Source organism: Xyrauchen texanus, chromosome 18 (genome assembly GCF_025860055.1).
Source record: "Xyrauchen texanus isolate HMW12.3.18 chromosome 18, RBS_HiC_50CHRs, whole genome shotgun sequence".
NCBI lineage: Eukaryota > Metazoa > Chordata > Actinopteri > Cypriniformes > Catostomidae > Xyrauchen > Xyrauchen texanus.
This window is the reverse complement of record NC_068293.1, coordinates 10,131,632-10,154,877: the sequence shown is the minus strand read 5'-3', so window position 1 is coordinate 10,154,877 and position 23,246 is coordinate 10,131,632. Positions and strand designations below refer to the sequence as shown.

Here is a 23,246-nt window from a genome sequence, read left to right as displayed (position 1 = left end):
AGAACGAATCTCTGGACTATGTTGACAAAATTGTTGTCAAAAGGTCTGTTTACATCTTGTTGATTTAGCCCTGTAAAAGGCTACATGTAATAACACAAGCTAAAATTCTCTCTCAATTTTTTTTTTTTTTAAATAAAGATCACAAGCTTAAAACTATTTCTTTTGAATTTATACAATGAATTTTAGCATCCATAAAATCCTAATCCTGTAACACGAAGTATACATAATGGTTTTATCAGGCTCTGAAAACTGCCTATTTTGTACAGCCCTGTCTAGTGTCCGTACATCCCTCAATTATTGTCAAATAATAATAACTTCTGCGGACAAATTATGTTATTCGGAGTGTTTTCTGCCACAACACAAATAATGGAGGCTATAATAAGAAGCAGCTCTCAACAACGTAGCTTTTTTCGGTTCCATTCGGCATTTTACGGAACTTTTCGCCAGCCGTCTCTGTGAAACCCACCTCCCCCCGACATGGCAATGTGTTGAAGGTAACCCCCCAGCAGCCTAAGTCTCACGAGAATCTCCTTCACTGTTTCTGGGGTTAGTTTTATGTTTAGATTTAGTGGTAAGTTTAAGGTTTGGTTTTGATTTAGCGGTCGGGGTAGGTGTAGGGTTCTACGGGACTCCAAGTAAACACAGTGTGTGAACGTCGTATGCGGCTCTCGCGAGACTTTAACTGAATCGGCGGTTACCTTCTAGACACGACCGCCCATCATCCACAGACTCGCTCGGCTTTATGTCTGGCCGATGTGAACGTAAACTGCCATGCGCGGTGGCCATGTTATCGTGCCCTCCTCCCTCTTTCGGGGGACTCGTCAGAGGCTCATAGCACTAGCACAGGCTACATTACAAGGAGGCAGCTGGTGAATAGGATCAGAGTGGGAGAGAGAGAGAAAGGGAGAGAGAGTCATACCGCTAACACCGGACTAAAACAAAAGAAAGGACGTGATGGAATAAAGCAGGACCGCGCAGAGTCGCTCGGCTTCTCACTGTCATCTGACACCGGCTGAAGGACTTTGTTTTGGCTGATTTCGCGCTTTGATGACAGCTAGACAACAATTCAAAATGCGCCTGGCTTTTTGAACTGTGATGGTGAGAGACTCTGCCGTTGTAACGTTGGATATCGTTCGCCCTGCTTATCTCGTGGCCGGCTGTGTCGATTTCATCACGTTTAAACTTCACGGACATGCTGTGTTGAAGTGTTTTTCGAGGATATACGCTTAAAAAGAGCGGCTGAAGCCAATCCGTGTCAGCTAGCTGGCTAGCGGCTGTTAACTTAGCATTGACATTAGCCTGGTCCTCATGGTGGACATTTAAACATCTCAAGCGGAATTATCTTGGCAGTTATTGGAAAGTGCTGGTTATATGTGGAAATTACTCGTGTGGAGTAAAGTTCCTTCTGAAAAAGAGCTATTAAACACGGCGGTTCTCTTAGGCTGTATTTATACCTCTGGCAGAGACTATCCTCTCGACATGAATCACCACGACCGATCTGGGGACTCTGCTAGTGCCCGAAAAATGGTTCACCCGGCGAGACGGGAGAGCAGCAGCAGCAACACGGTGGGTGGTTCCTCCTCAATGATAGCTTCGTGTAGCACCAGCCTTAACAGCAATAACTTGATGCTGGGGGATGATTACTCACCACATGTGCTGATTCAGTCTCAAACAACGGCCACATCCTCACTTGGGCCTCAGAACCCTCCTCAAAGCCTGACTATTCCTTTACAGTCAACCCTGTTACCCCAAACCCTGCCCACAGCAGTGACACAGATGAAGAAGAAAAGTGGCTTTCAGATCACCAGCGTTACCCCTGCTCAGACATCTGTCAGCACCAACAACAGCATTGCAGAAGACACAGAGAGTTGTGATGACCTGGACGAGTCCCACACTGAGGATCTGTCCTCTTCTGAGATCTTGGATGTGTCCCTGTCACGGGCTAACAATGTTGGAGGACCGGAAAGGAGCTCCTCGGAGGAAACACTCAATAACTTTCATGAAGCTGAGACCCCAGGGGCCATGTCACCCAACCAACCACCCATCCCCACCCAAGCACATCCACATGGCACTATGGTAAATGGAACTGTTCACCACCATCATCATCACCAGCATAATCATGTGCATCATCTCATTCCCTCTGGAAAAGCCCTTCCTGCAGTGGTAGGTGCCAGTGGGACACAGATCGGAATACCTTTGGGTATTAAATTGACGTCAGCTGAGACCTCAAGTTCTGGAGCTTTAGCCAGCACAGGCCAGAAAATGCCTTCAAATGTGGTGGAAATGATCAAGAATGCCTCTGTTGGGACAACCAGTGTCATCTGTCAGCCTTTGGCTACTGTTGCCTTGGGAACTGGAATGATCTCTGTGGCGTCAGGTGCCAGTACTGTAACAAGTAATGTCTGTATGTTAAATTCCACCAGCGTGCCTGCTTTGGGTGTCATCGGCACCAATAGTAGCACTGTAAATTACTCCCCTGGTTTGAATAGTGTTAGTAACCAAAAGTCAAACTTGACACAGATTCAGTGTGGAGTAATTGGCGTGGGCATCACCACGGCAACTGCTGCTACCACTTCAACAGGTGCAGGGCAGGTGGGGCCAGCTGTCATGGGCCAGCATGCCATATCTGCCCCCTCTGTCCCTCTGGTGAACGCCCAGCCTCAACAGGCCCAAGTGCCTACTCCTGCCTCCACCAGCTCACGTTTCAGAGTGGTTAAATTGGACTCTACCTCTGAGCCTTTTAAGAAAGGTAGATGGATGTGCACTGAGTATTACGACAAGGAGGCCCCTGAGAACGCCCCCAGCACCAGAACAGTGGAAAGCAGCCGCCAGTTTGTGCCTGAGAGTGTGGTGTGCCCGGAGAGAGATTGTGTTAGTGGGAGCTCGGCCAGCCATTACACTGAGAGCCTGTGCAGTGGCGAGACAAGTGGCCCCTCAGCTGTGCAGCAGACCTTCCAGCAGCCCCCCTCTCAAATGCATGACTACCCATTTCCTAGCGTGTCCATGTCCCAGATGCAACCACAGGATGTAGTGAATGCTCATCTTAAGACTAATGCAGGAGCCCCAATGCCAGTGAGCATTCAACAACCAGCAGGGTCGCAGACCAATATTGGGCTTTCGTCTACCGCTGTGCCCCCTCATATGCCCAAGCTGACATATGCCCAGGCAGCACAATCATCTCCTGCTCAAGCTCTGCCTGTTGTCACCCAGCAACAGATGGGCTACCCGCCCACATCGCTGCCAGCTGCACCAGCCCAGGTTGTACCAGCAGGCAGCCTGCAACCTGACTTCCCACAATCCAAGCAGATCATGAGCTCTGTGGCACCTGGACCATCACAAACCTTACCCCACCTGGCTACATCCATCCCACCTGCAGCAGTGTTGGGGAACGGTCGGCTAAAAGCAACTTCACAGCAACCTGTGGGCACTGTGCAATCCCCTGCTCTTGCTCAGCCACTTCCTCAAGGACTTCTGGTGCCACAACAGACACCTGCCCCCCAGAGAGTCCAGGCACCCACTGGCGGTGTCATGCCACAGCTGGTGCAGTCTGCCGGGACCGGTCTTATCCAGCAGTCCCAGGGGCAGCAACTCACCTCTCATCCCTCCATGGAACAGCAATCACATCTCAGTGGTCAAGGCCATGGCCCACAGTTTGTGCCAGCTGTGACTTCCAGCCTGTCCACATCAGGCGTGCCTCATAACATTCAGAATGATCCCCAGTCAAGTTTGATGCAAAATGGCTCAAAAGAGGCAGGGCCGGGGCCCACCATGATGCCCACGTCGCTTGAGGATGCCCAGCTTCTTCTGTTACAGCACCAGGCCCTGCTCATGCAATCTAAGCCAGCCGGTGGTGAAAGTGTCTCCCAGGCTGGCACCTTGCTTGGTCAAGAGGGATGCAGTGGAGTCGATGTCCTTTCAGCCTCGGCCAGTCTGCTGAAGAGCTTACCTGTAGATGGAGAGGAAGATGGGTAAGTTTTAGACACATTTTAAAATCTTATACTCTGCTTTCCATTCATTTACCTTTGTAATGAAATTACAGTATTTAACAGCTTTGTTAAAAATGATGCATGCAGGCATTCAGAGGTATAGCTTAATCTAGTGCTACACACATAAGTGGTGGTGCTCATTACATATCACAGCAGGCAGTTCTGTACACTGTTGAGAAGAACTATAGACTTCCACTGTGGAGCTATAAGTGTGGTCTTCTGTATAGAAAAAATTAAATATGTTGCCATGCTTTATAAAGGTTCTCTGACTGCACTTAAAAGGATAGTTCACCCAAAATTGAAACTGATTTAATAATTTACTCACTCTGATGTTGTTCCAGACTTGTATGACTTCTGTGGAGCATAAAAAGAGATAAATGTTAGTATCAGTCACCATTCACTTTTATTGTATATTTTTTTTCCATAAAATGAAAGTGAACGTTGACTGAGGCTAACATTCTGCCCAACATCTCATTTTGTGTTCAATGTTAGAAATACAGGTTAGGAACAAATTATGGTGAGTAAATGAATATAGAATGTGAATTTTTGGGTGAACTATCGTGGTTAGAAGAGTGGCCTCAACCCCTAATCATTAAAGCCAATCTATTATGCATTATGGGACTAAATGCTGACTATAATAATAGGTTGATTCAAAAGATTACGAATTTGATAACTGATATTTTTGATAAGATTGCTTATAAGCTTTAACATGGTTAAATCCAAAAGAGATCAGTGATTTATTGTCTGTTTCAGTTGTTGGGTTGACTTGATTTTGTGCAGATATAGCTGTATACACTTTTAGAGGTGTGGTAGACCACAACAGCAAATTGACATACTAAAAATATTTTCTCATCTCCAATCATAACTCTGTTGAGCTTACGGGAGCCTCATACATATAGAGAGTATGAAACTGTCTTCAATCTAGTTCTCTTGGCTTTTGTCTTCTGTTACTCCAAGTGCAAAAGTCCTTAATACAGTATGAAACCAAGCTCCGTATTTACTGTAAATGTCGTAAAACTTAAATCATTAAGATTTTATTGCAGTGCCAATACAGAAATATGTTTGCACGTGTTAAGGTTTGTCTTAAATTGTTTTGAAGAAACAGATTATCATGTTTATTTATACTGTGATATGTTTGCGTTCTTCAGAAATGAAGTTTCCTGTGCTTAACAGAGTTTGTCTGACAGATGTCTCTGGGATGACAGAGTGCTTTGTGAATGACACTCCTTAATGAAACGCACAGATTTGTCACAGTGCACACATCATTCTGGCACCAAATGTTTATTCAGGTGTTAAATCCTACTGTAAAAGATTTTTCTTTAATACCTGGCTTTACTGTAATGTATAACACTAGCTATTTTTCCATCCAAGTTGCAAGTTTAATTTATGCTAAAACCATAATATTGCACAAACAAGGTACAAATCAAGCAGCGTTTCCATCCCATGTGTTTAAAAGAACAAAATCACTTCCGGATAAATTGTAGCCACCGTGACTCTCTTATTAATAAAATACTCACGCTTTAGAACACGCAGACAACACACTTGAAAGAACTTGTCACATGTCTGGGAGCGACGGTGCGTCACACCGTTTGGAAGCACTGTGTGTGTGCGTCCCTCCTTCCTTATGTCTTTGCTGTGCGGAACTTTAATATATTTTTCACCTGTTCTTTGGCACAATTTAAGTTTGTATTTTTCCTCTACAAACTCAAAGCAGGCTTTGGATTTTCTAGACAGAGCGACATTTCAGATGCAATGATTGGTTTGCTGGTTAGTCCAGTTATGAACGAGTTATTCAGTCACATTACCTTTTTGTTGCGCATCTTTTATTCCAAGTTCAATAGGAGTGTATTCAGCAAATGTGATTCCATCATAGTTTGTTTGCATTTCTAGTTATTTAATTAAAAATATATTTACCACAAGCGAGCGTATACGTTTCTTTTATGCACATTTTAGAGATTTTATTCGTATCTTAGTGTATCCATACAGCAGTTTTTATGTGATATTCCAAAACATATTTCTTTCTAAAAATCGTGTATATCTTTTGAGGATATTTGGTTTGTATTTAATAGGACAGTGAGCAACAGCTTGCCTGTTAAGTCATTAAAATGATCAGGCCCAATAGGTCTATCATATTTAAAGTTCAAGCATCCTCTTTTGTAAGTCGCTTTGGATAAAAGTGTCTGCCAAATGAATAAATGTAAATGTAAGCATGCAATTTACATGCAATATGAAAAAATAACACACCTGTTGGCATCAAGTTGGTCTTCTAAGAGTGGTTTTCCTGTGGGAATTGTAAAGCTCATTTTGTTAGGTTGTGTGTAACATAGCTGTCCATTTTGACCTGTTGTCATATTTTTTGGTGTGATTGGATGCAGGACTGTATCTCTGATTTCAAGAGAGCCAGCCATTTGAAATATGACACACTGATCGCACAGTGAAATTTGGAGTAGGTTGACTTTTCTTTTGCTAAAATATGCCACTGGCCAAAGCATGTTGAGCATATGGGCTTGTGTGACCTCAATTTTCCGAGTGTAATGTCTACGTAGGGGCACCAAAAGCAAGTTGTGAAGCGAGTTACTTCCTGGTTTTAAAACGAGATCTGAAACCTCCCATGCTGCTAATGCAACAAGCTTTCAGTCACACCACAGGGGAAAGTAAACACTGGGAGCTGATGCAAAAATGTTTGAGATGGTGCTTGTCGGTGAGATGGCGCTTGTCGGTGTGTCGGCATAATGTGGCCGATCCTAGGATACTGGAACTCTAGAAAACATGACGAATTCCTGTGTGATCATGTTGAATATGACATAGAAAGAGCCTTTTGCTCCTCATTGAGCAAACTATTCGATTTCAACTAGATTTTTCATTTTTGAATGTCTATCAGCCAGAACTGTTTTGGTGTTGAGCATGAGATCACCATAACAGATGAGATCATTTCGTTTTAATAACAAATTATGTTTGAGTTTTTTTACATGCGTAGGTTATTGTGTTGACCGGCAGCCTCGTATTGAAAGATTATCTTCTTCCTATTGCTTTTTTGGATCGTAATCTGCTCTTGGCACTGATAAAAGCGACACAGGAGTCTCTCAATGAATCACTCATTGTGTGAAGATAAAGTAGATTATCTCTCCAATTAATGACCTTGTGGAATGGGAGAGAAGAGGAAATGTTTTCACTGATTGGGCCATAGCAGATAATGTGGCAGAATTTAAAGCGGCAGTACAGAGCTTGACCATGTGTACTGTACTTTCTCTTTTGGTCCCGTAACAATTGTGCTTTTCACTGCTTTTCCAGTCTCTACAATAATAGTTTGTCCATATATTGAATTTTAATGTAATTTACCCTAATGTCATTTCAAAACCCCTTTTTGTTTCTTCTGTGAAACAAAAGGAAAAGTGTTCGACTGAATGTCCAAACCTCTTTTTTGTATATATGTATGTATATATATATATATATATATATATATATATATATATATATATATATATATAAAGAGAAGATCACAACATACAATGTAAAAAGGGTCCCTGTATAATTCACTGCATTAGCTGAGAGAGTATTAATTTCAAATGTAAGCAAAATGGACATTATAACTGAAATATACCCAAATGTATCAATCTAATCAAATAAAGAGCTTGTGCATAGGACTTGAATCAAGCTTGAATTGAGATTTAAAAGCTACAGCAGAGAGTTAGGTTTTCAGCCAAAACATTTTGTCTCCTTACAACTAGCTGTCAGATGGCTTCAGAACAATTCCTATGGAGTACTATAATTGTAAATGTACTATAATTTGTTTAGTTTTTTGGAGCTTTGCATATAAATCGATTTACATTTTTTGTTGTATGAAAAAAGCATGAGGGTGAGGAAATGGGGACACAATTTTTTTATTTTTTTGGGTGAAATTTCCCTGTAGTTTTTAGCCATATTATTAGAATTGTCACACTTAGGAATTAGGGATTTGCACGAGTAGTCAAATATTTGAATATTCGTTCTGCAATAATTATTAGAATAGTAAAAATACTATTAGAATTTTGCAACGTTTTGTTTTGCTGGCCATGTATACAGTGAGATACATGTTAAATCCTGAACACACAAACTAAAACTGGCAGTTATAACATAATACACTGGGTGGTGTTGTTGAGTGTGGACACAAGTTGATCACGTATGTTGAGCAAACGGTTCTGTCAGTACGTTCAGATGGACACCAAAAACGCGGGTTACTGTGAGAAAGCTGGGTTCCTGTTTAAATGTACTGGATAAGTGGTGTACACTTTACTCTTGTATATGTGCTGCTCATCAGAAAGCAGTGCCCCATCAACGTAATCCCCGCAATGCTTGTGTAAACACCAAATATGGCATTCGCGAAAGACTTTGCTAGCTGAGGTATGGGACATTCCATCATTTAAACAAAGTTGTGTATAAATGAGTATAGTTTACCAAACACATGGATATGCTTGTTTTTCTCGACAAAAGCATGACATAAGATACAATATAAACATAAAAACTATTATATGCTGAGTGTTTGTACTCTTCCTGTACGTTAAATTCGTCAGTCTACTTCATTAGCTGTTAAATAAATGAATACAAATAAAAACAAACAGGAAATGTATAAGCTTGTTTTGAATCTAATTAGAAACTTTTTTCTTTTTTTTTTTAATGGTGATGCAACCGTTATGACTAAAAATATAATTTTACAACATCTCTTTCTCATTAATTACCTTAATTTAAATAATAGAATATTTGAATATTAGTTTTTTATGAGCTTAAATATTCGAATACCAAATTATTGATGAATGCCCATCCCTATTAGGAATATCACAAAATATCAACTTATCGGTTATTGATCGTGACATTATTTCATTGATAGGTTTTTGAGACATTGGTACATTAGCTGACATTTACCATATTTTCCGGAATACATGTCGTGGTTTTTCATCACCTGAAAGGCTCTGAGACTTATAGTCTGAAGCGACTTATGCATTATTGAGATGTAACTGATGTTGGCTTGTCAGATGAAAACACAATTCATGGAGACGGTAGAAGCATTTTAAATATTTTGTCCATTTTAAGATTACTGTTCTAACAAACATTAGACCATTGTCAAATGCAACTTCTTACATGCTCACAACATGTTTCACAGTGGTGTAGTGGTGCCAGGGGAAGTGGGTGTACTCTTTATTTATTTATTTATTTATATAATTTATGCCCCCCATTTTTTTTTTTAAAGCAGCCCGGCAAAGGATGAACGCTCTGTGTTATAAACAGTGACATGTAAGACTAGTCGTACATATTTAGTTCACCCAAAAATGGATCAATAGTATTTGCACACTGTTACTTCACTTCTGCTGCTTGACTTCACGGAGTAAGGATCATTATGAAATAAATATTAGCCACAGAAGAGGTGCATATTTTGCAATAAATACTGGCCCAAAGACTATAGGAAGAGACAACTACATAATTATGAATTTTGCGTGAACTATTCCTTATTCCTAATCCTTAGTCCATCCACACATGAAAATTGGACAACTGTTCTCTAACCTTGCAGGTAGTCTATGCTTTTCTTTACTGATTGCTAGATTAATATTTTAATAAATGATCTTCTCTTAAACACAAACTAATGTACAAAAACAAAGTGTGCACTGCAGGGCATTATTCTGCAACAAAAATAGCCCTGTTTTAACTGGTAATCTCCATTTTACAGTCCAACAATAATTTCATTTTAATAATGAAAATTAGGGGTCACGATTGTGAAATTTGGCTGACAATTAATTGTCAAACAAATAATTGTGATTATGACTACGATTACTGGTTTAGGACTAGGATGATTAATTGTCTGTTTTTAGGTGTTTCATGAATATGATGATTAATTAGCATACAAACTCACTATGTGTGCTGCATGCACACAACAAAGTCATTTATACAAATTTAGCTTGTCACATAATAAAATAAGGGTATGATTTCCTTTTCAGGCTTCAAAAATGTATGAATGACAGTCAAATAAAATTATTAAAATAATATTTTAATTATCAAAATATGAAACTACACAACTCTACCACTGGCAAGTGAAATGTTAATTTCATTATTGAAAGTGCGGCATCATTTTATGATGCCTCACTTTACTTGTTGCCAGTAGCTAATAACAGACGTTTTTTGGTCTCTCAGTGAGTAATTTACTCGCATATGTGAGTGATTTATTCGCAATATAGAGGGCTGAGTTAACTTTACTTACCTCAAAGATTTATCGTCATCCTCAACCAAATAACGGACGGAATACTCCAGTGCATATATCTGCGAGTGCGTGAGTTTACAGCAACGGGCGAGGATCTGACTGGTGCACACACGAGAGAGAGAGCGCAAAACACAGCCTTTTATTTGATATTATTATGAAACTGAGAAGTGCAAAAATTATTTTTGATTAGAAGTGTACAAATGTTTTCGGTTCATTAAGAGACCTTGGCGGGGCAAATTAGACTAGTCAATTAATGGGGGAAACTGCGATTGCATTAGTTACTCATGTGGGTATACGCTGCATACCTACTTATACACTGCACTACGTCCCTGATGTTTCATCACACTCGTATTAAAAACTTTCAGTCAGTGAACCGGATAATTAATACATTGCTAAGAGGGTTGCAAATATAAAAAAATCCAGTTGCTGATGTTAATGAATGTATCGAATAAAACAGGCTCACAGACTAAAAGCTGTTTATTTGTGCACCGCATAGAGTTACTGATGTTATAAGCAGATGTGACATGCTTGATGCGTTTCTTTCATAAAACATAAAACATTTTTGAGAAACTGTTACACACGATTACTTAAAGCAAATTTAAAATAATCCCAAAAACATGTGATATGAGTGATTCTGAGGTACTGTAATTTTCATGGATAGAGTTTGACATCTGCTGAAGGGAGGTCTGGCGTCTGCTTCCGAATCATAGTGGCAGACTAATGCAACCCCCGTCAGTGCCACTTATACAAAGATGCGACCGTGTTTTTTTTTTTTCTCTTATCAATGCGATTGTGACCCTAGTCTAGGTGTGACTTTATTTCCAGAAAATTTGGAAAATGAGAAGCCTAATTTGTGTGCTTTCCAGTTTACTGTCAGTTGGCTTCCGTTTAATGTAGTCTGGCCATATTGCTTTGGGAGACCACTAGGGGATGATGCTAGTTGAGTATAGGACTGTGCACAGGTATCACACACATTAGGACATGCCGATACGGTGATATGCACTGATATCTAGAGTACAGGATGGCCAATATAAATGCCTATAAACATTTCATATATAATATAACAGCAAATCAAATGTACACAAAGTGAAACACACTTATTTTATGCAATATTTACTCAAATTTGTATAAAATTGGGAGAAAAAAAAACTTAAAAGGGAAGTGTTGAAGTCCCACCTGGTCAAATTCACATTGAGTGTGGGAAAAAAAACAGATACGTCGCACTGACTGAGATTACATGCGGCAGGCACTAGTACCCAGGAGCAGCCATCCACCTTCCATTCAGCCGCTCACATATCAGACTTGCTCCATGAAGAACATTACCTTAGAAAATATGCATCACTATGTTTTGTAACTCTTATGCTGTATACAAATAAACAGCTTTTAGTCTGAGTAATGAACAATGTGTATGTTGTATTCTATTAATTCATTAATGTTAGAGACTGTCTATCTATGGATATTTTTGACATAACCCTGTTTGATATGGATTAATTATCTGGTTCCCTGACCAAATGTTTTTACTACAAGTGTGATGAAACATAATTTTTTGGGCATGCGAGGAGTTTCTTTTGACAGTGGACTAGTTTGTTAGAACAGTAATGTTATGATTGGACATTTAAACTGGTTGCATAAAGTACTATGTAAAGGCAAAATATTCTAAATTGGCCACTTAAAAACGCTTTTACTGTCACTATGACTGTTTTAGCATGTGTGTTTTGGAGTGTGTGCATTTGAGCGGCCAACATCAAATACATATAAATTATGTATATAAGACACTTCGGACTATAAGTCGCAGGACCTTTGAGATAATGAAAAGAAAAACTTGTCAAAGTTGTGTTGAGAAAAATCTATGAAGAGACAAAAGACTTTTGTTCAACGAGTAGCCTTATTTATTGGTGGTCGACCGATATATTGGCAAGGCCGATATTCAGCATTTTTTATTATGTGCATCGGCCGAGAAATGTTCTAGTTTGGCCGTTTTCTTTTCTTGAGGGCATCGAAAATTGTCTGCTAGCATGTGAAGCGACTGATATATGTAAACGACCAGTCACGGTTAGTTTTTTTTTTTGTTACTTGCATTGTGTTACTTAAATAAAAGACCGGTGTGCAACACAGTGACATTTAAACGGTCTGCATATCAGAGCCGCGGTGGACACATTTGAGCTCATAATGTTAAAGTGCTCGCCTGTTTCATTCTCCCTCTCTCTCCTCAACAGTTCCCTGTAACTTTAACTGTCTTGTCCAATGAGAAAAAGGCAAATGTCAATAAGACAAATATGCGCATATCTGATTTAAACAAACATAATAAACCAACCTCACACCAAACTTCAGCAGATCCAGCAGCCTGTGGAGCACTCATTCATTTCTAGTACCTCCTAAAGCACGTATTATATCAGCCTCTCCTCAAAAGTTCCCTGTATTGTTTAATGATAAAATGAAAATATCAATACAATATCAATGTGTGTGTGTGTGTGTGTGTGTGTGTGTGTGTGTGTGTGTGTGTGTGTGTGTGTGTGTGTGTGTGTGTTTTTTTTTTTATTAAACAGAAATCAAAAGAAACCGCTATTTACCATGAAAAATACAATATAATATTTTAGATTCTGTTTTTTTTTTATTTATTTTTTTAACAAAGTCAAAGTTTTGTGTGAAATTGAGCAAATATAGTGCTAAATAAGAGCAATTTTATGTTTCTTATTTACTATATTATATTGTGTTACGTATCGGCCTATCGGTCACCCTGCTCTCTGGATATCGGCATCGGCCATTACAAAAACCCATATTGTTCGACCACTATTTATATTTGAGAATACGCCGATATAGATGGAGATCGGTAGTCATCGGGAAAATTTTGATTTCGATACATGAAAAAGGCATCAATCCAAAACCACAAAGTCACTCTTCAAATGTAATCTTAGAAAAGAGCCTGTACTTTGAAGTCTTTTTTTTTTTTTTTTTTTTTTTTTGCCTAAAGAAAGCTCTTTGTTTGCACTTCTCATTTTTAAGATAATGTAATTCAGAACCTGTCCCTCCAACCCTGAGAGCAGAGCGCATAGCAAAAGTACTTTAGGGACTGAAAGCTAATAGGGACAGAGACTGCATGAGGTCAGCTGAACTGGTTTCTCAAACATATTCGAAACAGGCATTTGCGCTTGTCTCATCTCTTTTTAGGTTTGAAGTCTGCTGGCTTTCATTCTCTTTCTCAAAGGTGACAACATACGATCCACTTGCTACATCGCTTGATTACTGAAGTTATTTTCAGATAAATGATGTTCTCAACTCTAACAGGAATAGTTCAGTAGTTGTGTTTTTAATAATAGTTTGCCGCTGTTCAGTGCCGTTCATTTGTCCAGGCATGATTTCAATTGTTGATGCCAAATTGGACAGCTGCTACTCAACACATTCCCATGTAAACATTTCATTATTATGAAGCCTTACGTCTCTACACAAAGCATAAAGGGAAGCACCAGGGCACAGCAACACATTTATTACTTATAAAAGCATATTTGCCAAGTGGATATATTTTCATCTGGCCCATTTAGCCAGCACACCTTGTGTGCTATAACAGCAGAATGGAGTGCACTCCAAGCAAAACAACCTAACTTAATTTTTATTGGTTTAATAATGTTTGTTCAGCAGTGAGGGGAATTGGCTGTTTGCTTGTTTTGTTTCATGATTGTTTGCTCTATTATCTACTGATATTATTCTAAAAGTAACAGAATTATTGTAATACAATAGTTTAAAAGAGAGCATATTCTTTTTTTTTTTTTATGTAGATTTTTCATTATCAGTCAATCATCATCTTCCCAATTCAACACGCTCAATAGCTGAATGATTAAAGGACTGAATAATTTTGTTTTACGTTAAAAAGAGAGGTTATATGTTCATAGCACATATAAAAAAAAAAAATAAAAAAACATTTTTATCTTCCCAACTTTAACACACTCGTTATCTGTCACAAAATGCATTCTTTAAATATTCAGTCTTTTTATTTAAAGGTCAGTCCTGTGTTGCCTGATTAAATTGGCCAGATTTGGAATCCAGATTGTTGCTCTGAAATTAAAAGGCTCTCCAACCAAAGCTGTTATTCATGCATCAGCTACGATCTTTAGAAGGTTTTATCCCTTCCTATTTTGGCTTTCTAAGAGCAGTCTGCACGCGAGTCAGCAGAGTTGGAAAGCTGCCTCGCGCTGTGGTTTCAGACTGGCCAGGAAATTTTGTGTGCACCCTTGAACATGTGCCCATGTCATGCTCTTGCTCTGTTAAACATGTACAATGAGATTTCCTCTACTTGTATCACCAGGCTGGATGGAGTGAAATGAGGTCACCGTGGAAAACATTGCGGCCAATGCACAAGCAAATGTTCTCACCTCGGTTTTTTAATTTCACAGCTTGACTTGACCTGTATGTTATTAATCTCAGATAAAAGCAAATCTGATGTTATTTTATCTGTTTTATTTAGTAGTAGTATGATCACTGTAAGCTTGAAATTCAATGAGAGAATTTTTCAAATATCAAATAACCATGTGTTAATGGCTATTTGTGAATTAACCAGTGAATGATTTTTTTTTTTGTTTGATTTTGAATTTTCTCCCCAATTTGGAATGCCTAGTTCCCAATGTGCTCTTAAGTTCTTGTGTTGGCGTAGCAACCATGAAGAGGTTACTCCATGTGGCTCTACCCTCCCTAGCAACCGGGCCAATTTGGTTGCTTGGGAGACCTGGCTGGGGTCACTCATTTGAACTCACAACTCCAGGGGTGGTAGTCAACATCTTTCCTTGCTGAGCTTCCCAGGTCCCCAATAAACCAGTGAATTAAGTACTTCACAAATTATTGCACATCAGTGGAATACACAACCTTTCACATTACTTCATGTTTTCTTTTGCTCTCACCTGCACATTACTGTTTGGCTTGCCTCAACTCTACTCTCTTTACTTTTCTGAGCTTGCATTTCTGCTGCAGTTTAGTGCCTCCTTAGCGTGAGTGGGATTATAGGCTGATTGTCATAGTTGTGCCGCATTTACTGCCGTGACATCATCTTAAACATGACACAAACTGACCAAAACAATAACACAACAGCTAGCTGTTAGCTACTAGCTCATTGTGCTGCATAAAGCAGTTGTTGCATTGTGATTTTACACAAGTGTAACAGTTAAATTGTCCTGGTTGTATTAGAAGCAAGCTTCCAGTAGCTGGTCAACTAAATAAAGTGAAGTTTTCAAGCAGAGTATAGAGTTAACGTAACAAAACGTACCATCCTCCATCGTTGCTGAGTCCAGGGCACTCTCCCTGCCATTACTCGCCGGTTTAGATAAGTGTCCATTTGGTCACCACTTTTCCTTGATGGTTCTGTAGTCAAGAAAACAAGTTTTTTTTTAAAAATGTTTTATACTTTTTCCTACACTGTTGGTTGGTCCGGTGGTAGCCGTGTGCATCCAACAGCTGAGACACTTCCTCCGAAACATTTTCGTTTCGCTCATTGCTAACGAGTGAACCATCTGCACCTCGTTTTTTGACCATGGCGGGGTTTTGCGCACAGCCATTTTTTTTTTTCACAATTCGAAAGTCGCGTGAACAAATTATACTGCTATCGCTGTTACTAACTTTAAAACTAGCGGGTTGGTGTCATGTGTCGGAAATCCAGTGACGCTGGTAGTGACGATTCTCCCTCACCAATCAGTGATCGGCAGGATTTTTCGTCACATTTAGTTTGGAACCTCGTCCGAGGTGGTACTAAAAAAAGTATCAGGTAACAGGTACTATCCACAGTGGAAAACCCCAAAAAAGCGAGCAGAGTCAAGTTGAGTCGAGCTGTACCGTACAGTGGAAAAGTCCCATAAATCTCTAGCGAAACACGTAACGTTGCACAAGACGGTCATACCAGCCAGCTCTGCTGTCTATACAGTTCACATTTATTTGATTGCTTTATAGTGCTCACCATTAACTTTAACAGACTGTATAAATGGCCCTGTCAGATGAGTGATTGTTCATAGTTGACAGTTTAAATTTCTGGAGCAAACTGTTTTTCCACCAGCACCTTACCTGCTTCAATAGGGCCTGTTCCATCTGTGCGGAGTGTCTTATCTCATCCCTACCACAAACGAAATGTGTGACAAAGATTATCTGCCAGTCAAGTTCTCACCTCTGCACAATTTTAAAATCCTAATACCAGCTAACAAGCAAACAGCTTGTGCATAAATAAATGGCAGCAGCAATCCAGAGATGCCGGAGTCTAGATCATCAATCATTTGGGTGCCACTCCCCTACATGGCAATGACCGTTATAAGAATAGTTCACCTAAAAATTTAATTGTCATAATTTACTTGCCTTTATGTCATACCAGACCCCACTGTAGTGTCATGCATCAAGGGCTAAGCAAGTGCTCAAGCATTAGAGCATGTGGGATTTTGTGCATGCTGCAATTTAAAAAGATTGGCTCTGGATTAATTTATGATCGTCCAATAGCTGATCACACATTTAAGACTAAAATCATCAGAACGCTCAGTGCACCACACATTTTTATTATTTACTATATTGTTTATATATATTTTTTAATTATTTTATATAATTGAATTATTATAAATGTAAATAATTTGCTGCAAGTCCCTCATACTTTTCTTGATTTGACATTTACCCCAACCTCTACAGAATATTAATTCTTTATTTTCTGCCATGTAGTCTAATAAAACCAAAACAAATATACTTTGGTTTCTAATCCCTTTTTATTGACATATTACTTATAATAGTTTAAGCAAAATTTAAATCTCCATTGACCACTAATCTGAAAAGTTGTTTTGTGGAACACATCCCACTGTGATGTTTCTCTGAACCTCAGAAACATGCAGAGGGCAAAAGAGTAATATCTCTAATTTTATTTATTTATTGATTGCTTTAGTTTCTGCCAGTCTTTGAATTTTTTCGAAGTGCTCAGGCTGATGCGTGACTCTAAAGGGGGTCGCATGTGATGCTTCTGGCAGATGACATATCTCTAGACCTGTCACGATAACTACTTTTGTTGGACGATATATTGTCCCAGAAATAATTGCCATAAACGATATTATTGTCATTTTAAGACCATTTTTATGCCACTGATATAATGCTAATATAGTAGCATAATAATGCAAGTACACCCTTTAAAAGAGCAGTTAACCTTTATAATTTTATATTTGATAATTTTCATTCTTAAGAAAATTCAGACATTGGAATTAGAATGTCATAAAAATTAAATATCTTAAAACATAAATAAAATAAAGCGCACAACCAAAACAATAAATAAAATAAACTCTTGGGCTCCGTTAATAAATATTGCACAAAACGTTTTCGATTTGGCATGAGTCATTCATTCCTTAACAGGCAATATACTCCAATCCAGTTTCTCAATGGTTAGGACCTTTGCAAAGCAACAACATGTTAGATATATGTAACAACAAATGTTTGCAGCATATTTTTAATTGCTGGTTTTTCAACCGTGCTGAATGGCTGCATCTCTTTGGCTTTATAGTGAGTTACGCTATCTGTGAGCATGCTCCATTTTGTGCTGTAATGTTTATAATTGCACTGTCGGGCAAAGGCATACGTAATACTTGAAAACTGGAGGAGATGGGTATGTTTTAGATTCACTTTTATGTTAGTTGTGTTGCAACTGTGTTGTAACAAAGTCGACATATCAAATGTTATTTTGCTCACAACCATACACAGTATGGCGTGTAGTGAAATGCTTATTACGACTGTCCGTGACATAAAATTGAAATGTTCCCACACCGGAGCTGTGGAATGCATTATTTATTTGGATTTATTTTTCCAAACTTTCTTGCTGGAATTATGCAGTCATCGAAAAACTCCTATTAGCCTCGAGTAATGCTTAATCTTCACCTGTCACTGTCCACTGCATGTGTGGAGGAGCTGCCTGTCTGAGCCCTGCCTCCTACAACGGAGAGCAGATGAGAGGACCGAAGCAGCATGACTGGCTAAAATGTTAGTGACATTCATTCTTATGTAAACAAAATGCATTTCAACACAATAGGCAATTTTGACGTCTGCAAAAATTATCGAGGTCATGTACATATATCGTACAATAAGTTTATAATGTAATTATCATGACAGGCCTAGACATAGTGTGTTCTACAAGCAGGCTTTAGACTTCTTGTACATGTTCTTTGTTGCAATGCTCCTTGTAGGCGGGAATGACCTTTTATGCAAAAGTGCAAATGGTTTAAAAGTTGTTGTTGCATATAATTTTTAAATGCGACTATAACTGTTGCACTGGACAGCTACATTTATGAATTTTGCTTTTTTTTTTTAATAATTTTGGAGCACGTGCGTGTGTGTGTATATCTCCTTCAACATGAACATCAGTGCCATGCCATCTTATTGAGTTGCCCCTATTTGATGTGATCTCCTCTGATGGAAAGGTATGCTCCGGTCACCATGGGGTTTGTCATCATTCTCTCATCACTTTTTCCAGAGTAAGTCTCTAATGTGGGGAGGCTGAATGAGTGCTAGGCTCTGTATTTAGCATACAGCATGCTGCTGTGGGCCATTAGCACTGAGTCATTGTTTCATCCACGCTGCCAGTGTCGCCTGGCCACCAGCCATCTTGCTCTTTCTGTGCAAACCCCCACATGCTTGCCCATCCCTGTCGTCTCCATCGGTGTGCCCGCTCGCCAGAGCTGCCAACGAGCTGCTATAGCAACTGACAGCCTTAAAACCCCTAATATAGCCCTCCCAGAGCCATGAATTGTCTTCATCACTCTCGCACTGCCTCTTGGAACAGCTCTTATTCAGCAGGGGCTACGAGTTGTTCATGCACCTTCGTGCTGGAAATAAGAATAAAAATAAAAAAACGTCAGTATTATTATTTGCTTTGTTGTTTGTGGAGTAATGGCAGAATACATGCAAAGTGATGCTTTGTTTTAGTTAGTGTTACAGTTTGCCAGAATGGCAGTTTCTGTGCTCTGTCATATTTTCTTTTCTTTTTTTTTCAAGGGAGCATGAATAAAGAACAGATCCCTACAGAGGGGCTCTTTTGGGCCACATCTATGCTTGCTCCTGTCTTGGACACAGTGGAAAAATACAGAAGAAAGTAGTGTGTTGATATTTAGCTATATCAAGACTCAACAATAAGGATGGCTTGGTGCCAATGTGAGTGTTTGGGGCTAGTTGGTGGGACTGTAACTGGCCTCATGAGGACAGGGTTATCTTGCATTCTTTGATTACATGCCTTGCAAACTAAGCATTTTGCACAAAATAAAAATCATATATAAATGTTTTGATAGATTTTGCTATTACGATTTTTTATTTGATTTTGGTCAATGTTATCAAATTTTTCATACATTTACATTTAAAAATATCAGTGGTCAATTCAGAAGGGAAAAATATATATCTGTATACTTGATAGATTTTTTGTGGAGTCGACTAGTCTTATAAGAAACCAACCTTCAGGAAACCGTAAAAAAAAAGTTTTATAAACTATGTTCAGGAGGATCAAGGTAATTTGAAATGACCAATCTCATCACCAGAGTAAGTGTAGGCCTATATAAACAGCCAATTGCCTCTACATGGTGTAGATTCTTCCGGCATTCGGCCCTGTCCACGAATAGACCTAGGAACTGACTCAGATCATCAGATGAAACTTTGCTGCAAAGGATTCGCCTTCATCAGAACAGCTCTTCCATCCAAACTCTCATTATTCAACAGAAGCTACCACAGCAGCTCGTTTGTTTTTTCAGTATTGACCGCTACCATGTTGTTTTATTTTTACTCTCTTTCTATGCTCCATTCGCCAAAGCAGTTTGTAGCGTGAAGTTGCTTCCGCAAACCGGCTGCTTCTGCACTGTATGTCAAACAGCTCCCTGTGACTGCTCATATGTTCGTTCTCCTATCTAAATTTCCCACCCATAACGCCCGACTGCGTGAAGCTGCAGGCTGAAGGGCTCGAGCTCAGGTCACGCCTTGAACACTCCACTCAGGACAGCGTTCCACACACGTTTACAATATCCTCTAAGCAGGATTGCATTAACTTGCGAACTACAGAAATATAGAACATGACCCAATCACTGAATCAACATTAGCGTATACAGGCATATTTATTAATAACAATTGAATGAATAGTGCAAGACAAATAGAACAATCCTAATAGCCTGTTCTAAACATAATTTACTAAGTAAAAGTTACTATTAAAACTGTTTATTTGTTGAAAATAATTAACTGGCCAGCCAAATCTAACAGAGAAAGAAAATGTGCTGAAAAGTTGCACGTATTTCATGAGGTGCAGTCGTGTATTAGCTATTGATCTAATATAACAGCTGTTCGGTAATGAAGGTTTACCAATAACAGTTACAATGTAAAAAAATCAGCTGTAGGATAGAAAAAAATGGGCCTGCAATGTAGCCTACAGTAAACCAAATGTGTTCTAAACATGTTCTCGCAGAATAAAAGATAGTTTAACCTGTTAAGCACTCGACACCTTGTTGAAAATAGCCTTCTTAACAAATACAAAAAATAGCATTCCTAGCCTAAAACAGTCATTTTCTAGGCTACTTAAAAGCATAATTTTTTTAATGAGAAAAATGAACAGGCGATTGTCCTGCTGGCTCAGTGGAAAAAAACTTAAAAGCACGCACAGATTTAAAATATGTGCTCAAATGTTAAAACATCCATAGGGACTCGGAAATCCGCTTCCCACACCACCACCGAAGTGATTTTATAACTACTATACTGAGTTTGCTTGTCTTGTGAGAGGACATTTTCCTGCATGCTGCGAAGCATGTGCAGCCTACGGTTGAATTAAACTTTGTATCTGCTCAAGATATAATCGTTTTTCAATAATTGTATTCATTATATTTAAAATCCGTTACATGTCGTGGCTTTTTTTAGCCTTCACGCGAACAGCATCTGAGATGTAGATGCTCAAAAGTTCGGTTCACTTATAACATGCATTTAGAAAGCCACTGGAGGTGCTTTTTTATTCTTTTTTTCTCTCAGAATTTGAATAAGATGCGAATCAAACTGCTGTGAACTTGCCTACAAAAAGACACATACAGGACCTCATGGAGAGTTCAGAATGTCAAAATAAAAGCGTGAGGGTTTAAAAGTTAAAGGTGCACAATTGAGATATATTACTATTATAATAATTTATTATTATTATTATTATTATTATTATTATCATTTGATTACAAATTATAATAATATTTAAGTTGAATGTATTACAAAACATTACTTTGAAAAGTGAGGTGATATCTGCACTGGTTCATTCTAGTGGTTATGTCTGATTGTTGCTAATTTCCTTTATCCTTTTAGCAAGAATTTGTGAACATATTTTTTATATTTGGTACAAAAGCATGAGTACAGAACAGCATGCTAATTTGATGCCCCAAAAAATACTTTCTAGCCTCAGGTGCACATTTGTTTACAGGCTCCACACATATTCATAAGTGTACACAGACCAGCTTTCTCAGAGTAACAAACACACAAGGCACGGATCCAGTGACAACCATGCACTATTGATGGACAACTTTCCTTTGGGTCCACACACCATTCACCTAGCCATGGGGCCAAGTAATGTGAGAGTGTGTGTGAGAGTGTGTGTGAGAGTGTGTGTGAGAGTGTGTGTGAGAGTGTGTGTGAGAGTGTGAGTGAGATGCGCACACACAACGTTGTTCTTACATTTCCTCACTTGTGTTCCTCACTCTGCTTGTTTGTATGTCACATGCAGCCCACAATCACATTGTTCAGGACTGTCAATACAGTTATAAGACTAGTACTTCCCTGAGCTCAATCATCGTAGTTTACCATGAATCCATTCATTTTAATGTCGACTTTAAAAAGGAAAACCAAAAATCTGGGTTTCAGTGAGGCACTTTAAATGGAAGTGAATGGGGCCAATTCCTAAACATTAAAATAACATTTAGTCTCCAAATCAAATAATTGTTTGATTTAGATTGTTGTTCAGAAACAAGAAAGGAAATGGAAGAAAAGACAGCTGAAAACCCATTCATTGGTATTTTAATAAACCGTATATATAGTTGAGAAGACATTCAAGTTTGCATTCCCCTTTTGTCTCCTCAATGTTCACATCCCTTTCACAATTTACACAAATATAAGCGATACAATTACAGTTGAAGTCATAAGTTTACATACACCTTAGCCAAATACATTTAAACATTTCACAATTCCTGACGTTTAATTGTAGAAAACATTCCCTGTCTTAGGTCAGTTAGGATCACTACTTTATTTTAAGAATGTGAAATGTCAGAATAATAGTATAGAGAATTATTTATTTCATCAAATTCCCAGTGGGTCAGAAGTTTACATACACTTTGTTAGTATTTGGTATTATTGCCTTTGAATTGTTTAACTTGTGTCAAACATTTTGGATAGCCTTCCACAAGCTTCTCACTATAAGTTGCTGGAATTTTGGCCCATTCATCCATACAGAACTAGTGTAACTGAGTCAGGTTTGTAGGCCTCCTTGCTTGCTCACACTTTTTCAGTTCTTCCCACTGTTGTTTATACAGATGAAAGTGTTACCTTCAGGTGTTTGAAAATTGCTCCCAAGGATGAACCAGACTTTTGTAGGTCCACAAATGTTTTTCTGTTGTCTTGGCTGATTTCTTTTGGTTTTCCCATGATGTCAAGCAAAGAGGCACTGAGTTTGAAGGTATACCTCCAATTCAGTACATCATCTGTCAGAAGCTAATTTGCCTAAAGTCTTGACATCATTTTATGTTTCGCAAAGTTTTCTGCTTCAGTTGTTGTGGTGTTGATTCACATTGTTTCTAGATTATTGTGCAGAGTGATCAGATGCATTTTAAATAATTGCAAAAAGCATCATTGGCATCATATTTTATCACAAAAACCCAAATTTCACAGTTTTTTGGCACTGGCACAAAATTACCTACTAACATATTTTCACTAATCATATGAGCAGCACCTGGGAAAGTGTGAACGAGTACTAGTCAGGTGAAATCACTATCTTTCTGATTGGATTATAAGAGCAGACTTATTGCTATAAAAGGAGGGAAGTGCTTCCAATCATT

The 23,246-nt window shown here is 38.8% G+C and overlaps 1 protein-coding gene across 2 annotated transcripts in view; it reads left to right on the top strand.

Annotated features, from left to right (window-relative positions):
- Positions 1-858: 858 nt before the first annotated feature.
- The window catches only part of LOC127659111 (TSC22 domain family protein 1-like), a 67,974-nt gene continuing 45,586 nt past the window's right edge, over positions 859-23,246 (top strand). Inside the window, exons 1-2 of one of the 2 annotated variants that reach the window (XM_052148765.1) lie at positions 859-3,968; positions 19,195-19,338. In XM_052148765.1, the coding sequence (XP_052004725.1) occupies positions 1,372-3,968; positions 19,195-19,207 (2,610 nt within the window). In that variant the 5' untranslated portion in view covers positions 859-1,371 and the 3' untranslated portion in view covers positions 19,208-19,338. Of the gene's footprint in view, positions 3,969-19,194; positions 19,339-23,246 lie in introns of those variants that run through there. The other variant, XM_052148764.1, reaches the window with a different exon arrangement.